At 33.8% G+C, this 21,070-nt stretch overlaps 1 protein-coding gene and 2 non-coding genes across 3 annotated transcripts; 1 reads left to right on the top strand and 2 right to left on the bottom strand.

Annotated features, from left to right (window-relative positions):
• Nucleotides 1-5,756: 5,756 nt before the first annotated feature.
• On the bottom strand, nt 5,757-10,131 carry LOC140757205 (ecdysone oxidase-like). Its single transcript, XM_073092740.1, has 4 exons — nt 9,880-10,131; nt 8,070-8,165; nt 7,689-7,819; nt 5,757-7,597 (listed from the first exon to the last, which is right to left on the bottom strand). Exons 1-4 carry the CDS (start codon nt 9,926-9,928, stop codon nt 6,008-6,010), a joined length of 1,866 nt encoding a protein of 621 aa, XP_072948841.1. The 5' UTR covers nt 9,929-10,131; the 3' UTR covers nt 5,757-6,007.
• Nucleotides 10,132-12,003: 1,872 nt separating this feature from the next.
• On the top strand, nt 12,004-12,076 carry TRNAF-GAA (transfer RNA phenylalanine (anticodon GAA)). The gene has a single exon. It is a non-coding gene; the product is annotated as a tRNA-Phe (tRNA).
• A 1,999-nt stretch (nt 12,077-14,075) lies between these two features.
• On the bottom strand, nt 14,076-14,147 carry TRNAD-GUC (transfer RNA aspartic acid (anticodon GUC)). The gene has a single exon. It is a non-coding gene; the product is annotated as a tRNA-Asp (tRNA).
• Nucleotides 14,148-21,070: the final 6,923 nt, after the last annotated feature.

Raw genomic sequence — 21,070 nt, 5'->3', positions numbered from 1 at the left:
AGTACGATTATTCTTAATAATAAATGTTTTAAAGTATTTGCATATAATAATTCCATATGCACATACATTAAATACTGCATTTAAACAGTTTTATCCACTTGTTATTTTTGAAAGAACTTCTCCGTCTGTATTTTAAGGGTAGTATACCCTTTATGCTTTAAAAATATTGTTTATCACACGCTCCAGCTAAATATGTAAATAACGTAGAGCTTGCTGTCAGCAATATTCCAAAGCTTGCTAATAACAACGATATAACACTAGTGATTTGTAGGGCATATGAATTGTTAAAGCAAATATACGAAGCGTTTTAACTAGGTCCCTAGGGATAGAAATATATCTGTAATCGATCACAACTGTGCAATTCGTTATCGGATATGGATCCGAAATGACCTCATACATCTAAATAGATTTGGGCTGCAGCGTGTGCCAAAAAATGAAACACATTGGTCAAAAAAATATTTCCCTTCGCAATCCGCATTCAAATAAAAAGTAGAGACAGGTGGGATTTTATATTTACCCGCTTGCTTTTCATTCTCTTTATATGATATAACATTTGTTTTGCTCTTTTGAAAATAATAAGTGTAGGAGGTGGTTGATTGGTGGTGGTGAGATTATGAATTAAGTGGTAATATGTAAATAATCCAAGTCCAAATCCACGAACACACTTTTTATTTAGCCACAATACACCATACAAAATACAGAAGAAAGCAGAGCGAGAAAGAGGCAGAAAAGAGATATAGTTCAGCATACACATACACAAGCACAGAGTCCGAAAATTAAGCGATACACAAGTAGTTTTTAAAGCGGCGCGAAAAAAATAAGTGGCGCGGTATAGCCTTAGATTGATGCGGGACCGACTGCTCGCTCCGCGCGCGCCGCGCGGCGCGCGCGCAGGCGGCCGATCGGGAGGGATCGCCTGCGCTCGGCACCGGTCGGCCATACCGTAAGCAACTATATAAAATTGGAATTGATTGTCCTATTTTTACAAACAAAATATTTTTAACATTTTTATTTTTTTACTCAGAACATTTTAACATTGCTATTTTTATATATATGATTTTAGTTATTATTTTACATTATATTTTTATATTAATATTTATATGGGTAATTATGCTTGTTTGTGTATGTATGTCTGTGTATATATTTATATGTATGTAATGTAAGTGTATGTATATAGGTATATATTTATATTATCTGTGTGTGTTATGATTATTTTTAAGGTAAGTTAATAAATAATATTCTTAAGTGTAGCAAAATATGTAGCATATTGGAGTGGACGCCACATAAGTAAGTCCTTACGTAGGTAAAAAGAATAAAACCTAACATCTTTTCGCCGAAGGTGCCAAAAAAATGCTATTGGAGATTTCATTCGTTCACGTGGAAAATACATCATTTTTTATCAACGATCGACCTCCTCGGCGGCGTAAATTTACGTCACATATAATCTTAAGACGTGTCATACTCGTTGCCAATAAAATTTTCATAAAAGTTTTTATAAAACTATTTCATCTTCGACAACGAGACGCTATTTAATCTGCTATATTAATGACCAATTCAAAATTCTGTCTAATTTGTAATTTATATATTATTTACAATTTTATAAGTCAAATCTTAGTAATAGTAGTGATCCTCATTACTAAGCCAAACTCTCATCTTGTCCAATTTTTCGCACTTAATTCACAAACGTAGCGTTTCAAACCTATTTGTCTAACAAACCCTAAAAACTTGTTGCGCTCGACCCGCTAGAGGTCGCCCGGGTTTTTACGACGTTCATAGCTAACGTGATATTCCGCCATCCCGAAGGATTTCCCTTTATAACGTATTTTAGTGCGTGTAAATCGCCAATCCTTGCAGGCCACACTAAATTTCGCCGAACAAACTTACTAGAGCTCCTAATTTACATAAAAGGTTTAGGAAACAGTTATTTCGAGGCCGATTAAACGTATGTCTATGCGATATCACATAACGATAGTTTGAGTTCAAAGTTTTAAACTATTATCAAACAGAGTCGGTGATTAAACTGTAATTTTGTTCCATTATTCATGCGATAAATTGTACCTACTGCGCAAATACTCTAGTTCTATAATTTTTAACATTTAACAAGGGTAGTAGCGAAGTTACTTTACATTTATTAACACTAATCAGAACTTAAGGTTAATCTGCAATTTCATGAAGCAACTTTCGAGAATAGTTATAAACATGTACCTACCTAAAATATTCCTAAAATATTATAATAACTGATAAAAGTGTATATGACTATACAGAAATGATGGGTAACTACCAATTTAGTAACCTTCATTCTGCCATTTTTCACGCTCAAAAATTGTTTATTATCATACCAATAAGAATGCGAAAACTATTGAAAATGACAATTTGAAATCTTAAACGGACACTTCTTTGTTAAGCTAGGGTCTTGAAATAATGAAGTGCAAATTACAGCATCTCGAACGTTTAAAACTTTGTTCTTATTCAAAGCTAACGAAGTTATTACCAGCAGGGTAGTTTTGTATAAAACGGGCAGCGTGCAGCCTCGTTACGTCGCAGCTAATACGGTTGTGTTCGAGCTCTGAACGACTCTAATTACAGCGAGCCGCTTGGACGAGCTCGTTTTCATCTAATAGCACTATTATGAAGTTCTTAGTGCTTTATACTGTTGTACAGGAATATATTGTGGTTTGGTGCTTCCTGTAAGTCACTTCATATTTCCATTGACTCTTATTTACCCACAGAAAGATGAGTCTCTCAATAAATGTAAAATGGTACATTCAACTAAGGCTAGGACTTTTGTAAATACCGTTTTGAAAATATTTTGATAGACTTTTAATTTTTATTTGTCTTAAATAAAATTATTGTTAATCAATACAAATACATACATACTTACCTAATTTTGGGAAATTAGAGGAGTCTGGAATTCGAGTCTGGACTTTTAGAGTATGTACAATTGAGCTATATTATTTAACTAATTTAGAAAGAAGAATATGTACGGGGTGAACGATATTATAATGTTGGAGAATTTGATAGAGTTCTAACGTAATATGTAAGTACTCGTAAATTTTATAGATCGATATTTAATTTCGTGGTATAGGCTCTTTCTGGAGCAGTGTTAATGATTTTGTAAAAACTTGTATGTACAATTACATATAGAGATATTTTATTAGAACATTCAAATCAATTTGGGATAACCTACTTCCATCAGAATAATCTAGCGCCGCAACTTCACGACACTTCGCGACATGTATTTATTTACAACAATACTCCAGATTCTTAGAAGAAGAATTATATTATTATTGTAGCCGAAATTGTATCCAATTTACTTCAATGATTGCGTAGTTGTATAAAATGGCTTCATGATTCCTGGAACAAACGGTAGAGTCGGTACGACAATGAATTGTTAAACTTAGGAATAATGTTTTTTTAAGTAAAGTTGCCGTAATGATAAATAATTTATTTCCATAAATAAGTAGAATAATAATGTACGTTTGTTATTTACGAAACCTTTCCAAAAACAGTTTGAAATTTAAACAGGAATTTATTATCGGTACAAACAGGCCATTTTTACTAAAGGAGATATTTTGCAGGTCGACTGAAGTGACTCTACTGAACATAATACCTACCTTATGTTTAGACTTATACGACTAAGTTCTAAAAAGCGACTAATCAACTAAATTTTGCCTTTACTTTTGAATGAAAACATTATTTTAACATTAAATACGACATTTCAATTGTAATTTGTCTTGTTTCACTTTGGCTTTGCTTTGAGATGTTGTTTAGTTTAAGTTACTTGTTTATTACCTGTACATATTGTTTAAATCTATATTTATAGTTTCTTTCATGTATTACTTTGTTTTACATACTTAATTTTTTGTAAAGTACAAAAATGGCTTTGATTAATTAGTAACAAACATTGTAAGTCACTAAAAGAACATTCTCTTTGAAAACTTTTCCAGTTCGTTATCTTAACAGCGTAACCCAACCACCTTCGAACCTGAATCAGATAACATGATTAAATTTAAAATTCATAAAAACCTGCACGTAGCTCCTCGTAGCGAAGTGAATAACGCAGTTTAGTATGGAAATTGGTATCGAGGGGTGTCTGGGCGCTGGAGAAGTTGCTCGGGACTCGTGTCCATATCTGTTTATCTTGTTTGCGTGCTGCGGTTGTGTGGATGTGTGTTATAGGGTTGTCACTATCTAGCTTTTTAAAAAATATACCATTGCTTTTGTTTTAATGATAACTTACGATTCAAATGTTATAAAGTGGTAAACCTCAGTCTTTATTTTTAAATACCTTCTAACGACAGGCTATGAAGTTCATTTTTACGTCCATACTAGAGATAGTCACAATACGATAGCCTTCAAAACATTTCTCATAATTGGATAATACCTTTGTGGTGACTTCCCCCTTCTCGTCAAAAGATGGCGCTACGCGTATTCTGAATCACATTTTCGATGTTTTCTTAACATCTTGCATTTATACAAGTTTCGAACTCTCTGACGCTCTCCGGACGTGATCACCTAGCTCGGCGGGAGATCTTGCCAAACTTAGAAAAAACATTTCCTATTTTTTCAGTAATTTACTATTTTTATAATTTAGTATTTAGTGGCAGTTGGCAAACCTAGCTCCCGGCCGAGTTAGCCCGTAACAAGATTTGCCGCTAACTTTGCCACGCAGCGAGCATTGTAAGCGGGCGCTGTGCCATTCACAACAACGACAATACTCCACGCCTCTCGTATCTCCGGCAACTTGGCACCGATTGAAACTTTATTGGAATTGTTTTAAGTATTCAAGAACTTTGCCAAATTATGCTAATCTTTGCAAATAAATAAATAAAAGCTCGTACGTATTTACTTCAAAGTACAGTTTGCTTATTTGCCTATCAAAATATACACGTCTGTCTGTATCTATTGGTTATTGTGCTATGTTGGTTTTTGGACGAGGTAATCTTGATTATGGGAGTACCTTTTGGCAAGGATAGATTTATTTATTCGAGATCACATACTTTACTTTATACATCAAATACAATTATGGAGGACACTTGCCACTAGTAATCAAAGGAATCTGAAAACGTGTATAAAATTAATGAGTTATGAAATGAAACGGTACGTTCCTTCGCATTTTGGTAGCATAATTCATGTTATATATATTAAAATAAACATCACTATATTTGTTTCTGAATGAATGACGAAGTGATAATATTTTCCATGCCTCTGGTTCCAGGAGGATAGTCACCATTCCATCACGTCGACGCTCTCACACATCACGCACGACGAAAATTTCCTCCCACGTTTTTCCATAATTTATCTACAATCCTGAGCGAAATATATTCCAAAAACATACTATATTTATAAACTAAGAATTTAATTTCACCATTAGTACGAGATTCCCCACCAGGCGCATGCGTCTATAATTTTATAAATTACCCAAAATTATAATACGTCAGTTTCTCTCGCTTAGTTTTCATTTAAGCACTATACTCTGCTACAAAAAAACCGCAAAATAAATATTATTAAGTATACTAAATGTACTTTCAAAGTAAAACATACAAAAATTACCATTATAAAATGTAACATAAATTAATGTTAACAGAGAAAATATCTGTTTGTTGATTTTACCAACATTATTTTTATGAATCATAACGTAACATAAATAAATGATTATTTAGTTCAGTCTTTAATAAAGTATAAGAACACATTTCGTGTATTTTATTTGATACTCGATAGAAATGTATGCAGAAGGTTATTTGTCCTAATTACTGAACTTATGAATTAATCTAATAAATGTTCATTAAACTATGACAATTACTATAAAATAGAACATGGGCCTCATCTGCGCGTATCTTATCCGCTCTATAGAAGACATATTAAATAAACCTTAATTTCTAAGCCTCTGTTTATAATAGTGAATACCGAAAACCATATAAAATTATTTTTTATATTGACTTGCAATAAATAATAGATAAAATATAGTAATAATTAGTAAACAAAAGTGAGTCTTAAATAAATGAAATCATACACTAATATTATCTTCTAGTATAAAATCAGCTAGTCTCTCGCCCACCGCGATGGTTGCAGCGGCGGTGTTCCCGCGCGGGACCCTGGGCAGCACTGAAGCGTCTCCCACGCGCAAGGCCTTCACTCCTCGCACACGGAGCCTCTCATCCACAACCTTGCCCAGCGCCGCTGTCCCAACAGCATGAAACACAGAGTTTGTCATGTGACGGAGGTAGCACTCCCAATAACCAATTTCCCCGAACTCAGGACACCCTTGAAATTTCAGTGGCAAGAAGGAAGCATTGTGCGATACGAACGCCGGTGTCTGCACTAATTGCTCTATTATCTTCATCGATTTAATCATTTCTTCTACGTCTTCTTTACAATCAAGGTAATTGGGCATGATTTCTGGAGAAGCCAGCGGGTCTGCACTGCTCAAACGTATCCATCCTCTCGATTTTGGCTGCAATAAAATTGGTAAAACCAACAGGAAAGCACTATTTTCGTTAGCAGCAAAAATCTGATCAGCAACTTCTTTATTGTAAAATCGCCTAATGATTTGTGGAGCGAAACGTATTTTGTACCTATCAACGTACGAAAAAATAATCTGAAGAGTGGGAATTTCACATTCAGCTCCATTTTCTAACTGACAAGTCATAAAATCATAGCAGTTTATGTTAGCAAAAGCAACTATATCAGACACACCTATGGAAGCAAGTGGCCCATTACGATTTATTAACCACTGAAAAGCTTCTACACCTAATTCTCCCAGCAGAGATAGTTTTTCAGCAGGATGGGACACCCGATCTACTTGGATTATCATAACGGGTAGAATGTGGTCGCTCATGTCTTCCCCAACGGGCAGATCAGAACGTATAGGAATATGTAACTGTTGAAGATGGTCTTCAGGTCCTATTCCAGATAACATTAACAATTGAGCTGAGCCCACAGTGCCAGCGCTCAGTATAACTTCATTTTTTGCGTAGAATTTAATGGTGTTATTATTATGTTTCCCTCGTACAACTGTAACTCCACGTGCTACATTATCTTCATCGATGATGACTCCTGTGCACCTCATGTTCAATGCTATTTGAAGTTTCTTCTTAACGTCGTTTTTATCTAGGTATGCAGTAGCTGTGGAGACCCGTTCACCTCTATAAACAAATCCGAGACTCCGCGTGACTCCGATTTGCGACTTTGAATTAACGTCGGGATTGTAGGGAAACTTTAAAGTATTTAAACCTTGCAATATTCTCTGACGCCACGGGTTATCGGATTCTCCAAAGAAACTTATATCGACAGCTCCAGTCGTATTGTGGTAAGGATACGAAGAAACAGGAAGATGGCGCAAGCTTTGCAAACCCTCGTAGCGAAGGAAATAAGGTTTAAAATCTCGCCAGGACCATCCTGGAATGTCGTAGTCATAATCGATAGGATTACCCCGCACGTACATCATGTAGTTGATGCTGGTGGAGCCTCCCAGACAACGACCGCGGCTGAACCGGCAGCGCCCATCCCGGGCGGACAAGCAGGACTTATTGTTCGGTATCGTGTCGTAGAACCAGTCGATATCGGAGCCCAGAAGAGTCATCGCTGCATCAGGTATCTGGAAAATTAAATGAACTTGCATTAAAATCTGTTATACATTTCTCAACACGACTAAAAAGGTTATAAATAATAATATACATAGATATTACCTTTGATAACAATCCTGGTCTACCACCAGCTTCTACCAATAAGACAAGGTGTCCGGCGAGTGCCAGGCGAGCGGCCTCTGCGCTGCCTGCAGCTCCTGCACCCACCACTATGTAGTCGAATAGTTCTCCATCTAGAATATTAAATTATATCAGTTTTAATAGTCACTTCATTCTAAGGAACATTGTCGCTAATCCATTAGCTACTACCCACCCGTCTACTCTCGAACTGAGAGGTTTCTGAACGTATTTTCTAAAGAACGTTTGAAAAACATGCATACTGCGAAGGTATCACTACTTTTCTAATTATGCCTTAATATAAAAATGTTCGCACTTCTATACTTTTTTTTGCCAAACAAAAGAAAAAAAACTAGTTACTCTCACCTTTAATTGCATTTCGTGGTAAGTCTGTGTCGTGAATGTAGGACAGTGACGAAGCCAGGTCGACACCGCCACACACTACCAGGGCCACTGACAACACTGCCAAAATACATTTACATACATGAAGAATATATTTTACATACTTGGAATATACTTTATAATTCCATGGCTTCAATGCTTCTAAAAACTTTATCTTTATCACACGTTTATATTAAATTTTCTTCTGTAAACACGTTTTAATTAACACTATTTTTGTTTTTATTAATACTGTTTCATTATTGCGGTTAATACTCTTACATTTTTGGCTAAAATATAAAAAGGCACGCACTTTTCTCAGGCGATGTTTATTAAACATTACAATTTGTATCTCCCAACGCGGGACAAATCTCGTGAGTCGTGACATTTTCATACGAATTTATTACAGAAGCAGGAATATTAACATAAAAGTTATTTCGATCCCGGAGGAGCATTTAGCGATATTTTTCGCAAAGCCTATCCAACCCCGTTATTTATTAACTGAGAGGGAAATGTCGAGTGCCATCTGATTGCTCCACTGTAAGCGAGGAACGAGGCATATATTTTGCAAGTTAAGAAGTGTGAATGAATGTGAAACAACATAGTTATTTTTTATTTAATAGCTGTACTTACTTTAAGAATATTTAGTTATTGTAATTGTTTCTCAACATTTATTATTTTTAAAAGACTCAAGTGATCAGTAATCATATATCACTGCAATAAAGCAATCGCTTCCTTCCTCCCATCCTTGAAATCTAAAAGACTAACATTTAAAAAAATCTGTGGATGATTGTTTTTGTTTAAATTACCATTGAATTTACAGGACATTACTACACTTAGCTATATTCTGAAAACAATTTTCCCATTTCCATGTTAAGATGGTCACAAATTGTGCGGCTCGCTCAACCTACGACCTTTTATCTTTGCGACAACTCTCAGCGCGAGTCCCGCTTAGCGTCAAATTGAAGAGATCTCGCGAACAATGTAAAAAGCTTTCCTGAATGTAATAATATTTCAGCGTCTCGTGATGAGCCCCAAACTTTGACAAAGGCTGTCGAAAGAAAAATATTTTGGACGTAAAGAGGTTTTTGACGAAGTTTCCCCATTGTGAATAACTTGTCGCAGACAATGTCGCGGGCTACATTAATTGGGGTCTGCGGGTGGCTTACAGAGTTTAATTTCAAGTTGACATTGTACTTCGTAACTAAATCATTTAACCAAATTGGTAAATTTGTAAGAACATAATTATGTGATTTATGCTTGTATATATTATGTAAAAATCTAGGTTCTAGGTTGTAATACTACGTTTTATTTTTATTTTTTCGAATTGCTCCATGACGATAACTAATTTAATTAATGTTGTATTAATAATCAATTCGGTTGTTATTAACACTGCAATCATTATTCTAATTTACTTATTATTATAATTTATTTCATTGAATAAGTATGTAGGATTAATAAATATTTGCTAAAAAAACTGCGTACAGTGATTGTATTTTAAATAGGTAATGTAGGTATTTTTTTATGTTAAAATCTTCATAATTTCAAAATTAAAATTAAGTTGTAATTTATAAAAAGACTCCTGAAAATAAAAAAACAATTAAAGTAGGATAAAGTTGTTACTATATGTAAGATCAATAATTTTATAACATGTAGAGTTAACCCGTAGAGTAATAACATAGGTCATTTAATTAGTAATAACATTAAACCATATGTTGAACGTAAAAAAATAACAGAAATATTGCTGTTTGCATTTTTTGTATTATAAATAATATATTATGATTTTTATAGAGCTCACCTTCCAAGTGCATCTTCATGTCTCGACACTTATCTTTCAAATAAACCATAACAAGACGAACATGAGAGTAAAGGAACCTTTTATACTCGTATGTTTTGTTGTCCAAACTTGGTACATATTACAACGAGCTAGTAAAGCAAGCAGGTAATAACAATACAAGTGTATGAATGTAATATACATTTAAATGGTTGTCTCCTATATAAGCAACAGTATTATGAGTTATCCTCAACAATAAGTAGACTAAGAACTTGAAAAAAGTAGTTCTACTAAGTATTGCTATGTAATATTACATACATTGCTATGTAATATACATACAGTAGTACTATACAGCAGCTGAAAAGCAAGCACTTACTCGTATGTAATAGCAGCGATGGCTACACGGGATAAATTATAATCAGTATTGTTATTTAAAGATATATCGTCATTATTATTCACTTTCACGATATATTCAGGTAGCCTAGCCCGTCTGCCTTATCGTTAGGTATAAATATAAAAAAATCTACCAGAGTTTTTGTGTAGAAGTGTTGTTTAAGTTTTTTGGCACTTAATGCATTTTAAAATAATTGTTAATTACTTAATGGAGAAATAAAATATGACTATAATTAACAATCAAAATGTAATACGATACTTAAGTATTTCTTTCACAACTTAATTACATCAAAGAAGTTTTATTTCCATAATGTAACGCTCGCGCAATAGCTTAAAAACGCTATAAATATTACACAATTGAACCATCGTGTACAGGACGTGATGACGAAAGCCAAAATACACGCGCCTGAAAGTAGATAAAAATGTGTCTCTAAAATAAGACGGCGAAATAACAAGTCCTTCTATTTCTATCAGGGAACCCAAAGAGGCATCGCAATCGTATTTAGTAAAAGGCAAATGAACCATAACCTCTTAAACCGCTCAACGGCCCCAATTTGCTCTGGGCCCTGTATCTGCCTGTACACCACCTGCCTACAGCGCCCAGTACGGGGCATTATCATCCTCATTGACTTTAATGCATCCATCTAGGATCAATTTGTACAGTTTAACAAAGTCATTTAAAATAACATTGGTCCTGGAGAAGGACGTACTGCCATTTTTTGTATGACGCAAAAATTTTACGTTGAGTCAAGCCTCCGAATGATAAAAAATGTAACTTAAATTAATTAAACAAATTACAATAAAAGGATGAACACATATTAATTTTAAATTTGAAAAAAAATAAAAGTGCTACTATAAACACAGTAGAGCTCAAAATAAGGAAGTGAACTTATACTGGGCATTCCAATTTAGTTCTCAAAGATAGTAATGCATCTGGGACCGACTTCGGGTAGTAGGTACCTTCTCTAACCCTTGCAGTTGATTACCAATCCCATTAATTATTTATGAATTAATTGCTGTCCATGCGCTGCAGTTGCCGCTTTCCGTCAGATGCACTGTATCCTCTGCATGCACGTGGACTTGTTTGTTACTTCTATAATTTAAGAAAAAGTATAATTAATTGTAATTTGTAATATCTTTTTATAAACAAAGAATACCTGAAAATATAACAACTTTAATTGCATACAAGTAATTTAAATATTTTGTGCCGTCCAAACAATACTTATTATGATTTAAAAACTGTACGATTAAAAATTATTTATATAAAAGTAAATAGGCATAACAAAACAAGTACAAAACACCTCCCTCGTAAACAATGTCAATTAAGTCAAGTCAGTTTAAGTTTTGTAATTAACCAATACTCAATTATCTAATGAATTCGTTATTACCCAGCCACTGGCTTCAATCAATATGCTGAAATGAAACAATAGACGTGACTTTCAGAAATAGGTATTTCAATTTGAATGTCATCTGAAAACCTTAAAAATTGTGCTTCAAAGAAAAAACATGGTATGTTTAGAAATAAGGGATTTCTTGTTGTATTTTATTCTCATGAATAATTTCAAATTATTTTATGCGTCCTTTTAAAACTCTGTAATGTCTGGTATCAGGCTGAGCAAATCTAAGAGAAAGAGCAAAACCAACTTGTATTGACTAACTATTCCTTTAAATAACTATGAATGCTTTATTTCATTGAAATCATTCCAACTTCTTATTGCACTCTTCCTAATATTGTTTATCATAGCTTCTATCACCGCCGAAATAGCTCAGTTGGGAGAGCGTTAGACTGAAGATCTAAAGGTCCCTGGTTCGATCCCGGGTTTCGGCAGATTTTTTTAAATTTATTTTTTATTATGTTTTGTATAACTAATATACTTATTTAGTTTTATTAATGTAGAGTTACTTGCACACAACGGATAAAAATAAACACCTATTTTATCTTACTATTTGTAAAGTTAAAAAAACATCTAAAGCAAGCTAAAAGTATTGTAATTTTGGACATCCGGCATTCCGCTGTGCACTTCCCGCTTTTACCCGCCCGGGACAATGGCTATCCCGGTGTATAACATCAAAACACTAAAGCTTTATATACGCCCGGGAATACTTCTACTCTCTTCCGTAGAGTGACTTGCAAAAGTATCTGCCTACGTTGTTGGTATACTTTAACATTTTTAATTTAATACCGAATATTGACATAAACACACACGTTAAATATAGTAAAATAAAAATATGTTTATCAATTTTTTTATGTGTTATATTTCATCTCTATGAATCATAATAGAGCGCCAACTACCTATGTAATGTGACCATTTCTCATTAAGTCGGCAGCATGCCGTTTTACAACTTATCATTATTACAAATGGTGATCGCCAGTTAACATCTATACAACAAACTACCTTTAACTAAATTTGTCTGAATTCACTTGTACATAGCCATAGGACAAAGAAAATAAACTTAAACGAAGATTCTAAAGATAAAAAGGTTAACAATAACTTGGTATATAAAGGTATAATAAAAGGGGTTTGTTCCGTGATGATACAATAAGTTATATACAATTAAAGTAACCATAGACTAGTGAGTCAAACAATAACTACAAAATAGCTCGAATAAAAAAAGAAAACTACAGAAAATTTGGTCCATGTTAACATAAAATTGTTTTTTCCCTGGAGCCTTTCTCAAGCAAGTTACTGCGTAATCGTTAATTTAGACACTAACTCAGGTACGCCGGGAAAAAATACGGTGTAGACGGTAGTAAGACATCCAAACGGATTTTAATTGATCAATCCAATTTATTCTAACGTACGATCGACATCAAGTGAGAATGAAAGTACCAAAACTTATCTATCGTTAAAAGCTGAGTTGAAATGTCTTGTGTAAGTTGTGTTGATATCTACTTTGCCACGTAACAGCCAACTAACGTGTAGGTATCTGAAATTCTTGAAGTATCTAAAAATGCACAAAAAATACGTCATATTTATTATCTTGAATAACATGCTCTTGTTGCATTTTTTTAAATATGATCGTCACGATTCGTGCCTGCAATAATATGTTATAGAAAAAAGTCTGATACATTTTGTCTATGTCTATACTGGGTATTATCTACATATCTTAGCCAGCTTTATTAACACGGTTTTTGTCCTAACTCCAATATTATCCCAACTTACCTTATATTCCATTTCATTAGATAATTGTGGCCAAAACCGTTTCATAGGTATTATGTCCTACCTAACATCTATCAAACACAGGCCTTACCTCCGTCACGTACCGTAATTGCGTTAGGCCCATCTGGCCAAGACGAACGAAAATAATTACTATTTACTACTTTCTTAATGGAGAAGTAGGTTTCAGTATGTTCAGACAATGGAAGGGTGACCAAGGTGTCACCCTTCCTAAGCTTCGCTAAGTACGAAAATGTAATGAGTCTACGTGCTCTGAAAGATTGATATTTTTGTACTAGTTAATAGGGGATATTGTGATCGATTGAAAAATATATAGATCGTCATTGCAAATATTACTTTTTATTATCCTAAAGTAAACTTGGGTACAAAATTATGCTCTTGTTACGAAATATAATTAAGAGTATTTGATGAAACTCAGGCATTTGAGATAAATTAATGGATAATTATATTTTTAATAACTTTTACACATATTTAGACTTAGTAACACTTATGATTGCCTGATATTATTTATGTAAAACGAAAACTTAAAAAAATCTTATACAAAATTTTTATTTGTATAAGTGACTCTAAAAATAATTAAAAATGTGAAAGATAATTAATATCAAAATATTTAAATACTGAAGACAAATATAAAAAAATCTATGAAGACTCCCCGGCGGGGAATCGAACCCCGGTCTCCCGCGTGACAGGCGAGCATACTCACCACTATACTACCGAGGACCTTACTGCGAGGCTCGAATTTTAGAATCATACTTGAACTGTATGCTAGAAAATTCTTGAAAAAAACCTTTATTTTTTTCTCTGTGTAACTACAGAAAAGTATGGACAAGATTAAATTGTCCCAGCAGTTTCCATAAGTGTATCTAGAGGTATTCAAAGAAATTAAGTAGATTTCACATTTAGATATTGCAAATTATTATGAAATCGCACTTTTGGTAACGTGTTAATTACAGTCTAGTATTTGATTAATTATGAGCTAATAAATTTACATACGAGTAAATTTACATAAATGTCTAATTTTTCGAACCAGACTATGTATATGAATATCTATTAAAATATATCAAGATATTTCTGAAGAATAAGTACATGTTTAAAGCTGCGTGCAAATTAATGGGAAAATCAACATTAATTTTAAATATAATTTTCTAGTAATTGTTGACGGGGTTTTTCACAAAAAGCTGCATACCAAGAAAAGCAAAATGAATCAGCGATAATGTAGGTCATTAGGCAGGAGCGGACCTTTTTCTTAGAATTAATAAAATGTATGATGACACATACATTACGCCTAAGATTATGGTCTACTTATACGGGTATGCCGTTCAGGACTTATTAGCTTAAAAAAATAAAAGAAAGACTTACATTATATTCCGATTTTTAAAACATACACTTTTTAATGTAGAACAAGCAGCTTTCAAAAACTTTTGAATTCCCGAAAATATATACATTACGTACTATTTAATTACAAGCCTTATATTTTCATAATTTCATTTCATATTTTCATAATTCAACGCTTCAAATTTAGGTAACTAACAACCTTCATACTTAAACGTTACAAATTGCTGTGTTCACAAAAGACGCTGTAGTTCATAACTTAAATGGAACTTAATTTCAGAGCTTACAGAGCACTTGCGTCGTTCCCATGTTCACAACGTCCTCGCGTTCTGTCTTCATCAGTCTAGGCTTTTTCATTGTTCTTGGCTTACAAATTATGAAACAGACATTAAATCTTTGAACAGTAATAATAAATATGTAGAGTCAAACTTATACACATCATTTTTTAAGCTTATTTTCACAGAATGAAAACATGATTCACCTTTCTACGTGCTTTTACAGAATAATCGTATACTTTTGACCTCTGGAGGCCCTGGCGCAACGAAGAGCAGAAAAGGTCCCTAAAGATTTTGTGGTGACCCTAAGGCATTCTGCTAAATACGGGCCTGTCGAAATTATTAGGGGTCTCTACTTAAGAAAAAAAAAAGCGAATGCATAATAAGTAACTCATCTTATCAATGATCTTATACATTAATAACTTACAAGGTCTACAAAACGCGGGTCGATAAACATGAACTTTAAATATTTAACTCCAATTTAAAAGTTTATCAAAATAATGGGCACATCTTGATAGTGTAAAAGTATAACATTAATCATTAAATAAGGAAAGTTTGTTATGAATATTGCATTAAAGAAGCCAACTGCGCTTCTCCAGTCGGCAAAAGTTCCAAGTAAACAGTATAAGCGCGGATAATTTAATATTCTCAGCTGGACTGGACCCAGATGATTCCTGCAAAATATGTTTTGTGTTCAAATAAATTTATGTTTACAAATAGCGACATTAAAATTAGTAACTTGCTTTGACAGCGAATGAAAAGATTGTGAGAATAACTTTAGAGTTAAGAGATATTATTTTTATACATTATAGAAGTAGGTCGCAAAGGTAGTCACAGGTCGACTTGTAATTGGTAAATGCCACGCATGGACATGTAATAATCAATCTCAGATAGGACTAAAGTCTTATCTGTACCCTTACCATGAGTTTTTACGTTTTGACAAATATGACTGTTTGGGTATTTGTTTACGTATTTGCCCATACAATTTCCAATCAGCGCCCCTAGCGGATTGCATCAGAACTATAGTGCCAGTAACGTAACATTAAATGTTTAAATTGACAAAATGGCGTTTCATGTTTTGATTCTCTTTTTTGCGAACATGTGAGGTAGACAAAAAACTTGAGCGCTTACTTATTGTTACGTTTACGCAGTCTACTAAGCAAACGGAACAGAATAATGGATTGAGTAAACGTAACGTAAAATTGTGGGATGTTTTGAACACTCATGGTAAGGGTACTGATGTCTAATATAGTAATAAAGCTACTCCTTATATAAATGCCAAATTCTTCGATGCTTCTACATTGCTTGCATAAGGGTGGATGTGGTGTAACCTGAATAGAACCACGAAGGGTTCTATTACATTTATACGCAGGCTACTCTGGAAGCCTGATGCATAATGGGTCAGATAGATAATTGTGATGTACGTAATTATGTCTATCTTGTCAATGTGCATAATTTTATAAATGTGAAATTTATGTAGTAAATACTGATCATAAAGTTTCGTTTGTTTCGTATTTAATACAAAAAGCTTAGGTTCGTATTAAATAAGTAACTCAAAACTCAAAACATTTTGCATTTTTCCTCTTCTTTAAGTATTTTCCTGTTGTTTAAGTCTTACTTAATAAATTAACACATTCAAGGTAATTTATTAAACAAACCCGACTTAGAAACAATGGCATTGTTCCTTAGGTTATTTATTACCATTGGGTCCATGGACCTCTAAATAAACACATGATAAGGCTCTGTGCATACTAGTCACGTTACGTTCCGGTTTCTTACCGGGATTCCTAATTAAGAAGGGATGCTGACACACCAGCGCGTTATCTCCGACATTTTATGATGCAGTTTCGTACACCCAGTAGCTTTCCAGTAATATACAATGTTTGTGTTACTGGAAAGGTCTGAGATCAGTGAAGAACCAACCCGAAGGATAAAGGAGATTATATAGATATAACATAGATGTAGGTCTAATCTAAATATATATAACTCAAAGGTGACTGACTGACATAGTGATCTATCAACGCACAGCCCAAACCACTGGATGGATCGGGCTGAAATTTGGCATGCAGGTAGATGTAGGCATCTGCTAAGAAAGGATTTTGATTAATTCTACCCCCAAGGGGATAAAATAGGGGATGAAAATATTACTTCGTAACGCGAGTGAAGCCGCGGGCAAAAGCTCGTAACCTGATATAATCGTATGAAATGTTTCAAAAATTCTCGAATGATAAAACCAGAAATTCTAACAAAAACAAATACACACAAAATAATGATAGTATAAAACATAATTTAAAGTCTACCCATCCTAAAATTTTAAGGTCATAACGGATAATTAGGAGAGAAATGTACAACACTAGAATAACACTGGCGCCCCAAAAAGGGTGAAATAGGAATAATTGAGTCTCTGCGTGTTACGTAGAGCGTTTAAATGGTCGCAAACAAAGGTGTCGAATGAATGGATTTGATGAAGCTTGTTATTAAAGGTTGTAACACAGTATGGCATCCAAATCACAAGGAAATCTTACTGGAATCTTGACTGCGAAAACCCCAACGTGTAGAATGTAGATCCTTATACTGTGACAACGTTGTGGCTTAACGAGGACTAAATTCGAATACGAGCCAGTGGGTTTTGATTTTTTAGAACCAAAAAATATTACTCAGGATCATTACGAAAATGAGTAATTACAACGTAGACGAATGCTACGAAAATTATGACCATCTACTCGATTACTAAATCATTAAAATTATCCGCCGTATAAACCCCGAACAATCATAAATCAAATTCAAGTGGAGTGAGCTATTTTCATTATTTTAATAGTAACCAGCTGTAGGCTGTTTTTTATAATATAGGAGTAGCAGACGAGCATGCAATCCTCCCGATGGTTAGTGGCATGCCGCCCATGGACATCTGTAATCAAGTCCAGATAGGATTAGATATTCCTACCTGAGGTCGGCCACAGATGCGCCGCTACCCCAGAGGAGTAAGCTGAAACATCTCGGTTAAGTATGTCTCTCTTACCACACCCTACAAACCCGAACACAACAGCGCGTAACGATGCTATTATGAGGCAGAAATAGTGGTACCGTCGAGTCAAACCACAAAGGGTTCTACCACCTTCAAAGCCGATTCGTTCAAACTACCACGGTGTTTGCATAGAAGCGCTCTATATTAATAAAGTTATTATTCTAAATCTACAAAACAAAGGTCAAATCTGGCAAAACCACCTGGAGATAACGGGAGGGGCAAAGGATAACAAATTACGCCGGGAATTAACTTGAAAGGAAACCGGTACGCATTTATTTTCTGCTTAAATACCCGTTGTATTGTTTTCGGGCTAATTTACCTACCTGTTGTTTGAATCTTTTGTAATCAAAATTAAATAGCGCGTTTTTACACCGGGATTTTTTGGTTAGAAAAACAAGAAAAATGAACGTAATTATATCAACGATATTATACTAGGTATATCTCTATATATACGAGGACGTTTTTGTACAATATCTAAGTTACATTCTTAATTCATATCTATGCATATAAGAGCACACCATCAGTATCCAAGGGTATGTTTGAACTGATTTTGGCAGGAGGGATTAATAATGTAAAAGATTTTGTAGTTTGAAAAAATATCAGTAAGTAATGACAAAATCTTTTATATAATTTAACTTATATATTTTTCATAATGAAAATAAAGGGAAGCAGGCGGTAAGATTGAATAATTTACTATCTCCGTAAATATAAGTTTCCTTACATTAACTTAATGACCCGCACACAGTAAGATCATATTTTCAACCGCAAAAATAGGTTTTATAAACTTGTTTACACAAAGTTCATTAGTATAGTTGCAGTTTCCATTCCAACAGCGAGGCTTCGCGCTACGTGTCCCTAACGAGTACCAGTACTCGTAGCATTATAACGAAGCTTAAAGCCTGAGCTCATTTGCGATAAGAACCTGATGCCGCATGTGTACAACTTCATTAGAGAATATCTCCCGTTGTTGCATGAGATTACCATTAATTAGTACAGTAAGTATAGTGGTTAAATATAAGAACCTACATATCCCAAATTTAAATTAAGATTCACTTACCATGGAAGTCTTATGAGGATGAACACCTCCAACGATAAAAGGATATCTGTAACTTATCACCATCATCACCACACTTATGTATCACCATCACTGCACATATATTCCACAAACACCTTACTTATTTTGGTCATAGATTAGTAAAGATACTTCGCCGCCTTGAAATTGAATGAAGCCGTAAATGGCTTATTATAATAAGTTCTTTTTTTGAATTCTTGACAAATAAAATCATTTTTAGAGAAAATTTACGAATAAATAACTAATACTGCGTAATTTACATGATAATTAAATAATTTATAATAATAATTTCAAATATTTTAGGGACATTTTAGCACGGAGACGTGGCAAAACTTTTTACGCAACTATTTCAATTTTCAAAACTGGGTACATTTTCTTGTTAGGAGTGAGTAATCTTTACTAATCTATGATTTTGGTTTAAAACGATGTAAAATTGGTGTGTTATGATTTAACGTGCCTATTATAGTGTATATTTTAAATAGTCTTCTAGAATACTTTTGAAAATAGAACACGAATCACCAATGTATTGGTGACGCCTCTAGTATGGTGTCAGATGTCCATAGATGGCGGTGAGAAGTTTCTATCGGGAAACCCGTGCTTTAGTGCCTTATCGTTAGTAATAAAAAACATTCCAGCTATTTTTGCAAAAATACACGCGGAATCTGGAGCGTTTAGCGTTGAGTAGACGCTTTTCAGCGTAAGAGACTTCGGTTGCTCGAACATCCGACTCGTGGGCACTAGCGCTAGAATATCGCGAATTTTTAATAAATATTATAAGAGTATATTCCACAAAAATTGCTAAGTTTTTTTTTGTTGATTGTGATTACATACAAACCCGCAGATAGGAACAGTTAATTATTGGGGTTTTAATTTTTTTCTTATATTACAAAAGATAGTTAAGGGTTAAAATCAAGTTATGTATCATGTTTTATTTAAAACAAAATAGAAATAAATCCATTTCACGATTGCATTTGTATGCCCGATATGGCCCGACGTCTGTATGTTTTGACATGGTTTTGACGCTCACGCTCAAGTCCGAATCGAGCGTAGAGTTCGGCCCAAACTAAGGTCGATCTAAGGAATAAATTAAAACACCTAAGGAGGTGGAGGCGTTCACGTGTAGGAATCTGTAGTATATTTTACATCCGCTCTTGTCATTATAATTTACTATCCAAATAATTCTTTGAGACTACGAATAAATCTTTAAAATTATATACCTAATTAATTGACGTTGGACTTGGTGTGCAATAAAAATACCTTTTCTCACAAACGTATATTCAACAATGCTACGACACCTTTGCATAATATAACACCATTTCACATTTAAATTTAGTCATTTATTACAGAAACAAGCGAGTACATATATCTCTACTCTTAACTATGGCGATGCTTAATAACTACGGGTTCAATTCCTTTTGTTAAGTTTAAATATTATTAAATACCCAAGTATACTTATTTCCATTCCTGTGACGAACGCAAGATACTTTGACCAACTGATGTCGCGTAATCCCTTAATATTATTCAGCCTGATGCTTTATAAATACTTACAATATTTTATTTATCTCCACGATTATATCACTAGGTAAATATTTCACGTATAGATGCAAAATAAAATGCGAAAATATATATCATTTTAATAAAATGTGAAGAAAAAAGGAACAAAAGGCATAAATAAAAACAAGAAATGAAAGGAAATAAAATTATATTTAATAATAAATAACAATAAAGCTTCTTATTTTCATAAATGATTTAACAGCGTGTAAAAAAACACTTGTGCTTCGGTGCAGTGGAAGACGGAGTATTTGATAATCGATAAAATTATAAAGGAATTCTAACAACTATCTGATAACATTTAAAGCTATGCACATGCTAAACATTATTATAATTCAACGAAAGTAAATAACGAGTACCAAAAATGCATATAAATTATTATGGAATT

Source organism: Epargyreus clarus, unplaced genomic scaffold (assembly GCF_041222505.1).
Source record: "Epargyreus clarus isolate Ecla_fem2 unplaced genomic scaffold, WU_Ecla_fem_2.2 ptg000004l, whole genome shotgun sequence".
Taxonomy (NCBI): Eukaryota; Metazoa; Arthropoda; class Insecta; order Lepidoptera; family Hesperiidae; genus Epargyreus; species Epargyreus clarus.
Note: the sequence above shows the minus strand (reverse complement) of the source record. Positions and strands in the feature narration are given on the sequence as shown.